The sequence below is a fragment of the Pteropus alecto genome, unplaced genomic scaffold, assembly GCF_000325575.1.
Source record: "Pteropus alecto unplaced genomic scaffold, ASM32557v1 scaffold86, whole genome shotgun sequence".
Lineage (NCBI taxonomy): Eukaryota > Metazoa > Chordata > Mammalia > Chiroptera > Pteropodidae > Pteropus > Pteropus alecto.
Window position 1 is genome coordinate 20,563,680 of NW_006442109.1, and position 13,298 is coordinate 20,576,977.

The 13,298-nt window shown below is 34.0% G+C and overlaps 1 protein-coding gene across 1 annotated transcript in view; it reads left to right on the forward strand.

Moving 5' to 3' along the window:
- DMXL2 (Dmx like 2) overlaps positions 1 to 13,298 on the forward strand; it is a 109,179-nt gene that overhangs the window by 66,536 nt on the left and 29,345 nt on the right. Inside the window, 5 exon segments of the mRNA XM_025038842.1 lie at positions 1,837 to 2,064; positions 2,569 to 4,245; positions 7,140 to 7,250; positions 10,206 to 10,375; positions 13,061 to 13,158. Of these exon segments, the coding sequence (XP_024894610.1) occupies positions 1,837 to 2,064; positions 2,569 to 4,245; positions 7,140 to 7,250; positions 10,206 to 10,375; positions 13,061 to 13,158 (2,284 nt within the window).

Below are 13,298 nucleotides of genomic sequence, written 5' to 3' on the forward strand. Positions count from 1 at the left end.
TTCTTGGAGTTACATGTTGTTTCACAGAAATCCAAGAATAGAGGGATCTAAAACCAGCCCGTCAGGAAGAGACTTTTTAACCCACCAGAAAATATAGTATTTTCTAGAGTTGGGCACAGAACCAGGAATGTTTTCAAAGAAATTAATAGATCCTTGTGGTAGGACAGGAATCATGTGATACTCTCTGTCCCCACTGCTTTGAAGGAAGTGTCCCACTGCTGTTCCCTAAAGCCAGAGCTAGTGTAGAGTTGTTTGTTACCCTGTTTGTGACAGCAAGTATATGATCATAAACAGTAAGATTACAGTAGAGTCAAACAAAGGATATGTTCTCTTCAACTATGAAGAAAACACCTATCTTTTGGGTCTGACATTCACAGCAAATTTAACATAGTACATATTGCCATTCATAGCTAATACTTGAATTTATCAGTGTGTTGAAAATCCTGGCAGAGGATGTAATGATAGGCTTAAACTTAGATGGAGAAGGAGCATGTTGGGTAACTTCTGGGTGCCAGGCACTGAGATAGATATTTTATATATGTGAGATAGATATTATCCTCACTTTACTAATGGAATAATATTAAGTAACTTGACCAAGTCCCGCATCTAGCTTGTCACAGAACCAGGTTTCAAAATCAGGTCTCTGGCTCTAAAGCCTTTTCTTTTTTCCTGCTCTAATTTTCTTCTTAGCGTGAGATACATATTAGAAAATTGCCGGTTTACAGGAAGAGAAATGTTGTAATTCAGCCTTATTTTGCAGATAAGAAAATAACCAGAGATGGTGAAGTGTCTTGCTTATGGAAACATCTAGTTAGTGATAGAGCCAGGAGTAGTACTCTGTCTTCTGACCACTGATTCAAGTTTGTAGTCATTCCACTTCATGAAAAATGTTTTCATATTTCTTATTGAGTGAGGTCTGCTATTATAAAATACATCGACATATTTAACATCCACCAGAAGCAAAATGGGATTATCTCTTGGTATTCTAGTGTTTCTTGAGGTGTACAAAGCAATAAAATATCATCCTTGTCCTTGATGAATTAATAGTCTAATGGGGACTACAGACACACAAATAAATAAATGTAGTGCAAAGTATCCCTCACATGTAACAGAAACACAGGTAACTGAATCTGCTTAGAGATTTACACTCTAATGTGTAAGCTGGAAACTCTTCGGAAGAAGATCAAGGTAATATGTCTTACTAAGCCAACCACCTAACACTATCTTAAATTTCTTTAGAACTTTTATTTTTTGTATATATTCTTGAAATCATTATCTTATTTCAGCACATAGTAGTTAAGAGGCTGGTATTTTAGTGTCTTCTTTCTCACGGCTAATTATGTGACCTTAGGAAAACCATTAAGTTCTCAAAGTTTAAATTCCATCTATTAAGTGAGGCAGTACCTAGTTATTTCTCAAAGTTCAATTCATGACTCATTTGTTTCAGCAACATCCGGGCTGCTTATTAATGCAGATTTCTGGGATCCATCTCAAAACAACTGAATCACTTTCTCTGTGGTTCAGCCCAGGAATCTTTATGTTAACAAACTCCTCAGGCTTTTGAAGTGTTTTAAAAGTTGAGAACATTGGACTAAATAACTTAAGATTTTTTCTAGTTCTTACATGTTGTGATTCTTCCCTGAAAATGTCCCTGTGATGGAGATGCTAAAAAAGAGTAAAAGAGTAAAAAAAAAAAAAAAAATCATGGTAACTGAGCAAAGTCTGAAGAGTACTTTTAAGAAACCATATTTCTTAAATGATAATAAAATGTATTCTATTTCATGTATATAGTGATGATAGTAATATGTTTTGTAATTTTATAATTTATTTTTAAAGCTAAAGCTTCAGAAAGTGTTTCATCAGAGAGTCGACTTTCAGTCCCTGGACAGAAAATTGTAGACTCTTTTCCAGAAACCTCTCCCAGTGTGAGCCCAATGCCACATTCTTCATCAATTGCCAATCTTCAGACTGCAAGTAAACTTATTTTGAGTTCTAAACTGGTGTATAGCCAACCTCTTGACCTCCCAGAAGGAGTCGAAGTAGTAAGAGCAACACCTTCAGCAGGTAAGGTAACTTTAATAGCAGGCAGTTGTAGCTTAGAGCAGTCTTCAGTGGATAAAATGGATGAACTCTTCTGAAATATGTGCTATGTCGACATCAAAATAAAGACTTTCTAGTAATGATACATATGTTTATAAACATGTCTTTAGAAGAAATAATTTCTTATAAATATAATCAGATTGACAGAACATAGTGTAAATATTTTAATGTGAGGTTTCTTGCCTGCACTATGATTTCCTACAAATAGGAATACTATAACAATAGCATTACCTAAAAATAAATTACGTGATTATGATTGCATATTTTAATTTCACCAATGGGCTGTTCAAGACTTCTATAGATACTTGACCAATGGATATTTAGTGTAGGACGTGGTTAAGGAGGGAACTGGAGAGTTATTCTGAAGACGCTCATAGTAGCTTTGGATTTATCATGTTTTAGAATTTGATTATTAGCATATTATTTGGTGGTTCTATTACTATGAATATCTGCTTTTTCTTTTTTAAGGCCATCTGAGTTCCTCTTCAATTTATCCAGTGTGCCTTGCACCTTATTTAGTGGTTACAGCTTGTTCTGACAATAAAGTACGCTTCTGGAAATGTAATATGGAAACTGACCTGCAGTGTAAAAGTGATGAGAAGGAAACCTATCACTGGAGGAGATGGCCCTTGATGAATGATGAAGGAGAAGATAATAGCAGTACAGTGAGCATTGTGGGAAGACCAGTTGCTGTTAGTTGTTCATACACAGGTCGCCTTGCAGTGGCTTACAAACAACCTATCCAACACAATGGTTTTGTTTCCAAAGAATTTTCCATGCATGTTTGCATATTTGAATGTGAATCTACGGGAGGGTCAGAATGGGTTTTAGAACAAACAATTCATCTTGACGACTTGGTCAAAGTTGGTAGTGTGCTTGATTCAAGAGTCAGTGTTGACAGTAATCTGTTTGTGTACAGCAAAGCAGATGCTGTTTTGAGCAAGGATAGATGTATTATTCCAAATATCAAGCATTTAGTACATTTGGACTGGGTATCAAAAGAAGATGGCTCCCACATTCTCACAGTGGGGGTCGGTGCTAATATCTTCATGTATGGGCGGCTTTCAGGAATTGTGACTGAACAAATCAACAGTAAGGATGGAGTAGCTGTCATTACTTTACCACTGGGTGGTAGTATCAAACAAGGAGTTAGGTCAAGATGGGTTCTTCTTAGATCTATAGACTTAGTGTCTTCTGTTGATGGTACACCTTCACTGCCTGTTTCTCTCTCTTGGGTAAGAGATGGGATCTTGGTGGTAGGAATGGATTGTGAAATGCATGTATATGCACAGTGGAAGCATGGTGTCAAATTTGGAGACACTGAAGCTGATAGTCCTGATGCAGAAGAGACTGCAATACAAGATCATTCTGCTTTTAAATCTAATATGTTGTCAAGAAAAAGTATTGTTGAAGGAACAGCTGTTGCTGATGATGTTTTTTGTTCACCAACTGTAGTTCAAGATGGTGGCTTATTTGAGGCTGCACATGTACTTTCTCCTACTCTCCCACAATATCATCCAACTCAGCTGTTAGAATTGATGGATTTAGGGAAAGTTCGCCGGGCTAAAGCTATTCTCTCTCACTTAGTAAAATGTATTGCAGGTGAAGTTGCAATAGTTAGAGATGCTGATGCTGGAGAAGGAACTAAGCGACATCTTTCTCGAACCATCAGTGTAAGTGGCAGTACAGCAAAGGATACAGTCACCATAGGAAAAGATGGTACTCGAGATTATACTGAGATAGATTCTATCCCTCCACTACCATTATATGCATTACTTGCTGCAGATCAAGATACAACCTACAGAATTTCAGAAGAAAGTACAAAAATACCTCAGAGCTATGAAGATCATACAAAAAGTCAATCAGAGGATCAATATTCAGAGCTGTTCCAAGTACAGGATATAACAACGGATGATATTGATTTAGAGCCAGAGAAGAGAGAAAACAAATCAAAAGTAATAAATCTTTCCCAGTATGGACCAGCTTACTTTGGCCAAGAACATGCTAGGGTACTTTCAAGTCATCTTATGCACTCGAGTCTACCAGGCCTTACTCGTTTGGAGCAGATGTTCCTCGTAGCTTTGGCCGATACAGTGGCTACCACCAGTACTGAGCTTGATGAAAACAGAGATAAGAGTTACTCAGGTAAATATTCTCACTAAAAATTTATGAAGTTATCATTAATAGAACTATTTGTATTATCTAAGTAATGACTTGCATATTTAATTGCAGTCTTTCTTTAAACCTTGCAAGGAAAAGACCTCTCTGATAGATGATTACTATTACATAATATGATTAGTTGTGGGGAAAAAAAGACAATTGGGGTGGGCCGTGATTTTACACATATGACTTCATGGATTTGCGGTATCTGTGTGCTTTCCTACATAAGTTTTTACACCGAAACTTTTGTATGATTTAGGGTATATAGTTTTTTGTTTTTTTTTTCAATCAGATTGAGTTCTATGGTTTATTTACTTTCAGTTATAATAAGGCCCATTTTTTAATTTTACTATTGAAACATGAGGCTTATAGGCACCTCATGGGCTCAACTTGTTCATCTTACCATTTCTAGGTATAAATAATTTTTATAATTAATTGATTTTCTCCATAAAGTCTCTTCATAAGGAGATTTTCACATATTTTAATATAATGTGTATCTTGCTTAATTCATTCTGCAACTGGAAGATTTTGGCTGCCTCTTGAAACTGATTCCATTGTCTTTTATGCAAGTAGTTGAAGATAGTGGTGCTGATTGCAAATGATAGCATTAGCAAAGGAAACTGAAAATGATTGATCACTCAGTAAATATTGTGGAGGAGTGAAAAATTGCTATGTGCTAGGCTTTTTATATGCTTTATCATATTTAATTATCACAACAGCCTTCTAGTAGGTAGCTATTATATTTAATTTTATAGATGAAGACACTGATCCTTAGATTAAGTGACTTATCAGAGATCACACAGGTAGTAAGTGGCAGAACGGGGGTTTTATATGCATAAATCATTGCCTTCAAGTCTGTACTCAAAACTATTTCACAAGATTTCTAAATTTAAGGAAAAAAGACTTCCTTAAAGCCACCTGGAATATATCTGTTCATTGAGGTTTATACCCTTATAATATATCCCCAAAGTTTTCTCCTCTGTAGATTAAAATAACTAGAGACCTTAGAGGGTTTTGTCTATGGCCTATTTTCTAACCATGTTAATTTAAAAAATCCTAATCATTATGAGGTTGTGTGCAATAGAGCAAGAGTCTCTCCAGGATAGCGTTAAGTCTTTGATGCATATTTAATATATATTAGAGTTTTCACTCTGAGACATTAAGAAAGTAGTCATGCCACAATTCATGAAAAATTGTTTAAAGTTTCTGATACAAAACTATATCATTGGCTAGGCAATATAAAAATGGCTCATCCTGGTCATAGTGGACTTTCAGTAGGTAGATAAGGCAGGAATGAATGTCTCCATTTCACAAGTGAGAAAGCTCAGAAATTAAATAAGTTGCACATCTTAGTAAATGGATTCTAAATAACTGAATTCTTCCATTTGTTCAGGTGAGACAACTTAGAGGCATTCTCCACAGTTTTCTCTCACACCCCATAATCCAGTCCACTAGCAAATCCTGTCAGTTCTGCTATATCTAGAATCCATTCATTTTCATCACCTCTCTTGTTACCACTCTGGTCACTGACACCTACTGCCTAATTATTGACAGTCTCCTAATGCTTCATTCTTGTTACTTCAGTCTGTTTTTCACATAGGAACCACATAGTGATTATTTTAAAACAAAATCATATTACATCTCTCCTCTGCTCAGCACACACTAGTGGATGCCTATCTTGCTTTAGAATGAAAGCTGAATCCTTACAGTGGTCTACAAGGCTCTAGGTGATCTGTGCTCATTTCCTCTCTACTACATTGGCCTCCAACACACTAACACATTCCTGTCTCAGGGTCTTTGCACATATTCTCTCTGCGTGGAATGCTCTTTTTCTAGATATATTATGCATGTCTCATTCCCTTACCTCCTCAGGTTTCTGCTGAAGTATCATCTCACTGGAAAGTTCTTCCCTGGCCACACTATATGAAATAGAACCCTCTTTAAAAAGAAAAAAAAAATAGAACCCTCTAACTCCAGCATTCCCTTACTCTCAATCCTGCTTTATTACTCACCATAACATTAATTTCTATTAGACACATTAGTTACTTGTTTATTTATTGTTTGTTTCCTAAAATGTAAGCCCCCCGAGAATAGGCACTTTGCTTTATTCACAGCCAAATCTCTAGTACCTAAACAGTGCTTCGTATGTAGTAGATGCTTAATTTGTTGAGTAAATAAGTGGATGGATGGATGAATGAATATAGCTAATGGGAAGTAGAGTTGAAACTTGAACTTTGACAACTTAAAGCAATACTTTTGCATTGTTTTTATCCAGTAGTAGCTATAGGTTTGATTAAACTTACCACACTTTCATAGCTTTGTTCAACTTTTGACTGAAAGTAAATTTTTGGAATCAAGGTTATGGTTCAACCTTAACTTTGTAACACTAGCCTAGCGAATCAGACGTCAAATCTTTGATAGTACTATATTTTAGTTGAACTAACCAGCCTACAAAGTATTACCTATTTAGTTATATAATAAATGATTTCACTTTAGTTGTATAATTCCTGTCTTTAAATCTTATCTGAATTTACAGAGAGAATATTTTTTAAATTGTACTTAATTTACTGTAGTTAATATATTTTTTATTGGCTTTCAATAAAAAATTCTCATTTATTATGAGTAGCTAGAAATACTGTTGTTACCTGTATTAATAGGTAATTATATTTCCCTAGTCACTTTTCATTTGCGTTTTAGATATGTTTTTTCGTAGAGATGTTCTTTATAAAGATATTAAAGTGTTCATGAAAGAATACACTAAAAAATATATTTTATATAAATTATCATTACTAAATTTATTGTTTATTTTCTAACTTTTGGCTGGTTTGTGACCTGTTGCATTCCCTTTTCCTTAATCACATTTTCTGTTTACATTACAGGAAGAGACACATTAGATGAGTGTGGTTTGAGATACTTATTAGCTATGCGCTTACACACATGCCTTTTGACATCACTGCCTCCTTTATACCGAGTACAGCTGCTTCATCAAGGTATATAACTCCTTGTTTAAACCTTTGTACACCTTTATTCAGTATAGAAGTGCTTGATCTATTTGTATTTTTGTGTAAACATTAGGTAACTCATTATATATACATCTGTCATTAGACTTAAGGTCTTCCTCTCACATGATACCCACTTAACATTTTTCTGTGTATCTTTCAGCTCTGTTCTGTGACTTTTGCTCATCTATCTCAGTTTCTCAGACTTTACTCAATAAGTTGTAGACTCACAGTAAACCTGGTATGCCTGACGTTGTAGCCCAACAACGTGGCCCTGAATTTCTTTGACGTCTGATGACTTTTCAAAAAAATTTATGTAAAATTTGCCCTACATGTTATTATTCATGTTTATTTTAATATAAGCATTATGGTCTAAGTTATTTACTCACAGAAAAAGCTGATGTTTCAAGACTATCTGCCATATAATAATCCAGTAGATTTGTATACTTCAAACATACTGCCACACATGCTGCCTTGAGACATAAGGATTTATATAGACCTTCTTACTTGTAGATTAAAAAATTGAAACTGGAGTTTTAAGTGACCTGCTTAAAGTCACTTTAATAAATAGGATTATTTATTAATGGAATTGGAATTAGAATCTGAGCTCAGCATTGTGGACATAGTCCTATCTAGTATGCATTAGTGTTGCAGGACTTAGAATACCAGGCTTTACAGTTCGTTGTTATTACCCATAGCACCCTTTACCCTCAATAAATGTTTTCTGAAAATGTGATTTTATACAGTAGTCTGATATTCACTATTCAGTTATTTTTGAAACAAATTTTGCTGTTTTTTTCTGTTTGAATTACCACTGTAATGAATGACCCTATAATGTTGCATATAAACATGTATATATCTGATTATTTCCTCGTGTTTTCTAGTGGTGAAATTACTGAATCAAAAGGCTGATAATTCTTAACTCTTGATAAGTATTGCCACAGTCTGACAGACTACTCTAATTTACATTTCTAGAAGCAATGTTTGATGCAATGCCAAAACTCAACCCATTGCCAGCACTTGATATCATTTTAAACAATTATGCCTCTTGGATGGGTTTAAAAAATGGTATCCTGATGTTCTTTTAAATTTTAGTCTTAAATGGTAGTCAGATGGCACTGAATCACTTAATGACAATTGTGTAGATTGCCTGGGGTATTTAAAACATCTTACATTTCTAAAGCTTTGTCAAATTCCATTTTCTCTTTAATACAGTTAAAACACTGGAGATGAGAAGTGACTGGTGTTTAGGTGATGGTCCTGGGAACAGTTTTCAGGGAAAAAGTTAAGTGGCCAATATATAGATAAAAAATCTAAGAAGAGAGATAAACTGCAAAGGGCAGCCTGCCATTGGTAGGCAAATAAAAAAGAAGTGCCTTTTGGTGCCCCTGTTCTTTTTCTTTATAATACCTTTTTCACTTCCAATAATTAGGTTTCCAAATACATTCACTGCTCTTAATCTTGCTTTCTGACCTTAATTCCCTTGACATGCCTGTATTTTTATTTCCTCTTAATCATACCAAAAATTTAATCAAGTTTCCTTCAAGGGTATGGAATGTAATATGGTGTATATTATTCTTTTATAAATTTTATATCAGCAAAAGTATGCATTTTGCATTGCTTTAGAATAGCAGTTTCTAAAGCAAAGTGTCAGTTTTTTCATGTAGTAATTATCTCAAATCAAAGATTTAAATAGTGAGAAAAATGAATCTGCCTTTAAAGTTCTGAAAAACTACAAATTGATGTCATTAAATTTTGTCTATTTCCCCCCCTAAATTTATAGTGGCAGTCAAGGCTTGTTGCATTGATTTTGTGTTATGATTTCAAATATAGTTGTATGTAAATGTCAGCAGTGGGCAATTTAAAAGACTAAAGATTATTATTCAAAATGGTCATAATAGTTTTTTCCTTTTATGCTTTCTAAAGGAATTATTTTGAAGCAGTAATTATTAGAAAAGCTTTAAACTACATGTGAAATGTAGTGTATAGTAGTTGTTAATGAAAAATATATGTAGTAATATTAATGGCCTTATAGCATTGAAAAGACCGTGTTATAATGTGACTGTCATTGACCCTAGACATTTCTTTGTTGACAAAATGAGTTCACATTGATAGCTACTTTAATGAATATGGCTTCTTCCCTAAGCTTCTCAGGGTTCTTCCCAGCATTCTCCCTATCTGTCACCACTCTATGTGGTCTACTTTCTTCATCTTTCCTCTTTACCTGCTCTAAGTGGAGTAAAGTGTTATCAGTAGCTAAACTATTAATAACTTCTCAGTCTCATAGTGTCACTAAACCCATTTTGTTGCCTCTAAATACAGCCTAAATCCCTGTCTTCTACCTGGGCAAAGAAGAGTTTGCCATATCCCATCAATATTAGGCGGCTTTAAACTACTTTCAGCCATGGCACTAAAGGCAGAGGAATATGCCTCTGGACGGTTATTCTCTGGAACACTCATGAAGTTTAGAGCTTGCTTCGAAGTGATATTTAGGTTTAGCTCTTTGACCAGAGGGATGAACAGAGCAGTTTTCAGTGTTCAGTACTAGAGGACATGGTCCTCAGGCAAGGTAATCTGTGAAACAACACCTAAACACATGGGCCAAGATACTTTGACTTGACCAAGGCTTTTACTGTTGATAAGTTTGGTGTGTGTACATATGAATGGCTCAGTATTCAAATATCTTTCTTTCCAATGAGACAGTTTTAGTGGCTCTATTTTTGCAGGGAAGAAAAAGCAAATGTTTGGGAAAAAGGAAGAGATTTTGGTTTTGTGTATTTAGATCTTGTATTTAGAAGTTTATATTATAAAATCTCGAATGATGAAAGACTCCTTTTTTTCTGCTTGAAAATTCTTTCCAAAGTGAATGAGCACATGACTATGTGAGAAATTGTTTTGTTCTTTTTGACATAGTTCTGAAGGTTATTATTTGTATTTCTAACTTAGGTGTGTCTACTTGCCATTTTGCCTGGGCTTTTCATTCTGAGGCTGAGGAAGAACTGATTAATATGATTCCTGCAATTCAGAGAGGGGACCCTCAGTGGTCTGAGTTAAGAGCTATGGGAATAGGTTGGTGGGTCAGGAATATTAACACTCTCCGAAGATGCATTGAGAAGGTAACTTTACTTCATTGGATTTTGAAGTTAAAAAAAAGTTTTTCTTAAAGGATAAAAGATATTATCTTCCAGAAAACCAGTAGTGGGAAATTAGTTTGTATATCTTCAGATCTTGAGAATTTCTTAAATAAAATTTTTTGGAGGTTTCAAAACTTGACCTTTATAAAATGTCCATGCAGTATATCAGTTGTTTTTTGCTGTATATACTGAGTTTACATATTTACGGAATAGCAGTATTTTCTGCTCTCAGTTGAGGTGTGTTCTATTGTAAGAAAATACAAAAATCTAAATTTAGAAAATAAGCTTAAGTTCCTTTCAGTTATGTACATTACATAGAAAAATCATTCTTTTTATACAAAGGATTCTCTGCATGGCTAGGTTGATAAACAGCAAACTTCCTTTTTATTGAAATACCATTCAATAAAAAATTTTGATTTATGTACATTTGAAAGACATGTATGGCAACAAATGAAACATACTACAAATTTTTTAAGACAGGTTTTTAGAATCAGTTATCTGGTAGATTCTCTTTAGAAAAAAATTGTTTAAAAATGTGTTAGAGGAAACTGAAAGTTATTTCAGTGTTGCAGAAACCCACCATTATTGAGCACCTACTGTGTACCAGGTTTGTTTCTAGTTGCTTTTGATAAATTATTTCATCTCATTAGCTCCATCTCTCTTTTCTACCTGATATAACTAAGACTCAGAGAGGCTAGGTAACCAGCTCAAACTCCTGTCATTTCTAAGTGTTAGATTTTGTCTGTGCCTTTTCTACTCTGTCACGCTTAGGAAAGTGGAATTCTCATTCATCATTTACTTTTAGAAGTCCATTGAAATTCTCAAAGTACAATTAATGATACTACATTTGTAAAGTATGAATGTATTTCTCTCAAGAGGAATTTATTTCTCTACAATAGTAGTTCTCAAATTTTAGTGTCAGAAGAATCACCTGGCAAACATTTAAAATGCATATCCTCCAGTCCTGCTCCCAGAGATTTTCATTTGGTAGATTGGGGGTGGCAGGGCTGTGGCATCTTATCTTAATTAGTGTCCTGTGATTCTGGTGTTCATGGTTCTCAGATCACAGTTTGAAGTAAAAGTATAAAAATGTCATTTTCATGCTACATGTACGGCAGCTGATAAGATATCAGCATTTCTCTTCTCAAAATAGGTACAAATGTCAGAGGGAATTTTTCTGACACCAATTAAGAAATCTAGTTTTTGGCGTATAGGGTAAGTTAATTGTTATAGTATATAAATAACAGTATCTACAGTAAACTTTTTATGTCCCAAGCCAAGTGGAAAAAAGAGGACATCTTTTGTTTGAAATGTTTCAGGTGTTGCCTACAAAGGTCTTCTAAATTTCTTGTCAATCATGTGTTGTGTCATTATCATTGAATATTTTTGTTATATACATGTGATTTATTTCCACAACTAATTTATCTCAAAATTAAATCAAAAGAATATGCAAATTTTTGCCTTGATGTATTATAAATCCTTAGCTGAAGATGAATAAAAATTTTCCTAAAAATTATTAAACATTGGAATACTATGTTATGTGATTGAAGGCAGAGAAAACGTTCTAAAAAGGGAGAAGAGAAATGAAAGAGTATTGAGAGTAAAGCATTTTTGTGAAATGATTTTAGGTATCCTGCCCATACTTTAGTAGCTTCCTGCTTCACCATCAGTCAATGTGAGCTAATAAAACATCCATCATTTTTTATTATTATGCCTCTCAGCTTCATGATTTGCACAGATTATCTCAGTATTTTTGAGAAATAAGATATGATCTATTTAGTATTGTGTTCAAAACAGTAATTATATAGAATAATGTTATTGGCTTAATTTAAAAGTTATATTGAATTGATTGGTTCCATATAAGTTCAGCAACTTCGGTTATATGACTCAAGGGAGGTTATCAGTTACAATACGAGAAAAATTTTGTGCTCATTAAGGCTTTTTCTCATGAAATTTTCTAAGAGCTAAAATTTGTAAGCCCTTCAAAATAACAGCTTCAACATTCTGTATTTTAATTACGTCAGGAAGAATGAGTCAGTCCTTCAGAATTGTCAAAATTTGATCGAAAAGTACCAGAAAAATATGTTGTTAAGGAAGAACATTTTTTAATGTATTTTTGTCTGTAATTTTATAAATGTGTGTATATAATTAATATTCATTCACAAATGTTTCTTTCAGTATTAGCTGGGAGCTTTCAATTGTAGAATCACATATACCATAGAAGTTAGCATATTAACTTTTATAAAACATTAAGAATTGTAATATGTTTAATTTTTAAGAAAAAGGTCACATCTGTTGAATATTCTACCTTCTTTATTGTTACCTATGGGTTCTGATCTCTACCCCTTACTCTGTGACCTTAAGCAATTCACTTAACCTCTCTGTGTCTCAGTCACCTCATTTGTAAAATGAGTATAGTAATACCTCCTGGATTGTGGTGATTCATAAGATAAATGAAAGGTGCTTATTTTTATTATTACTGGCATGTAAATAGTTATCTCTGGGAGCATGTATTAGAAGATACTGGAGACTGCGGAATAGAGCTAACTTTTCCCATCACCATAGTTTCTGTGGAAGTAGCAGAAAGCATTAATTGTTGTTTAATTGGTTGTGATTTTTTTTTTAATCAAATGGTTAATTTAATATAATATTTTATTTACCATTTAGGTTGCCAAAGCTTCTTTTCAGAGGAACAGTGATGCCTTGGATGCTGCACTATTCTACCTTGCAATGAAGAAGAAAGCAGTAGTGTGGGGTCTGTTTAGGTAAATTGCCTCAATACTCAACATGATTTAGTGAATGAAAATTGTGCTGTGAATCAGAATCCTAATACTTTTAAGAGTAGATATATGCGCTTGATCAAGTCAGCTTACTTCTTTGTGCCTTGGTTCCTTTAAAAAAATGG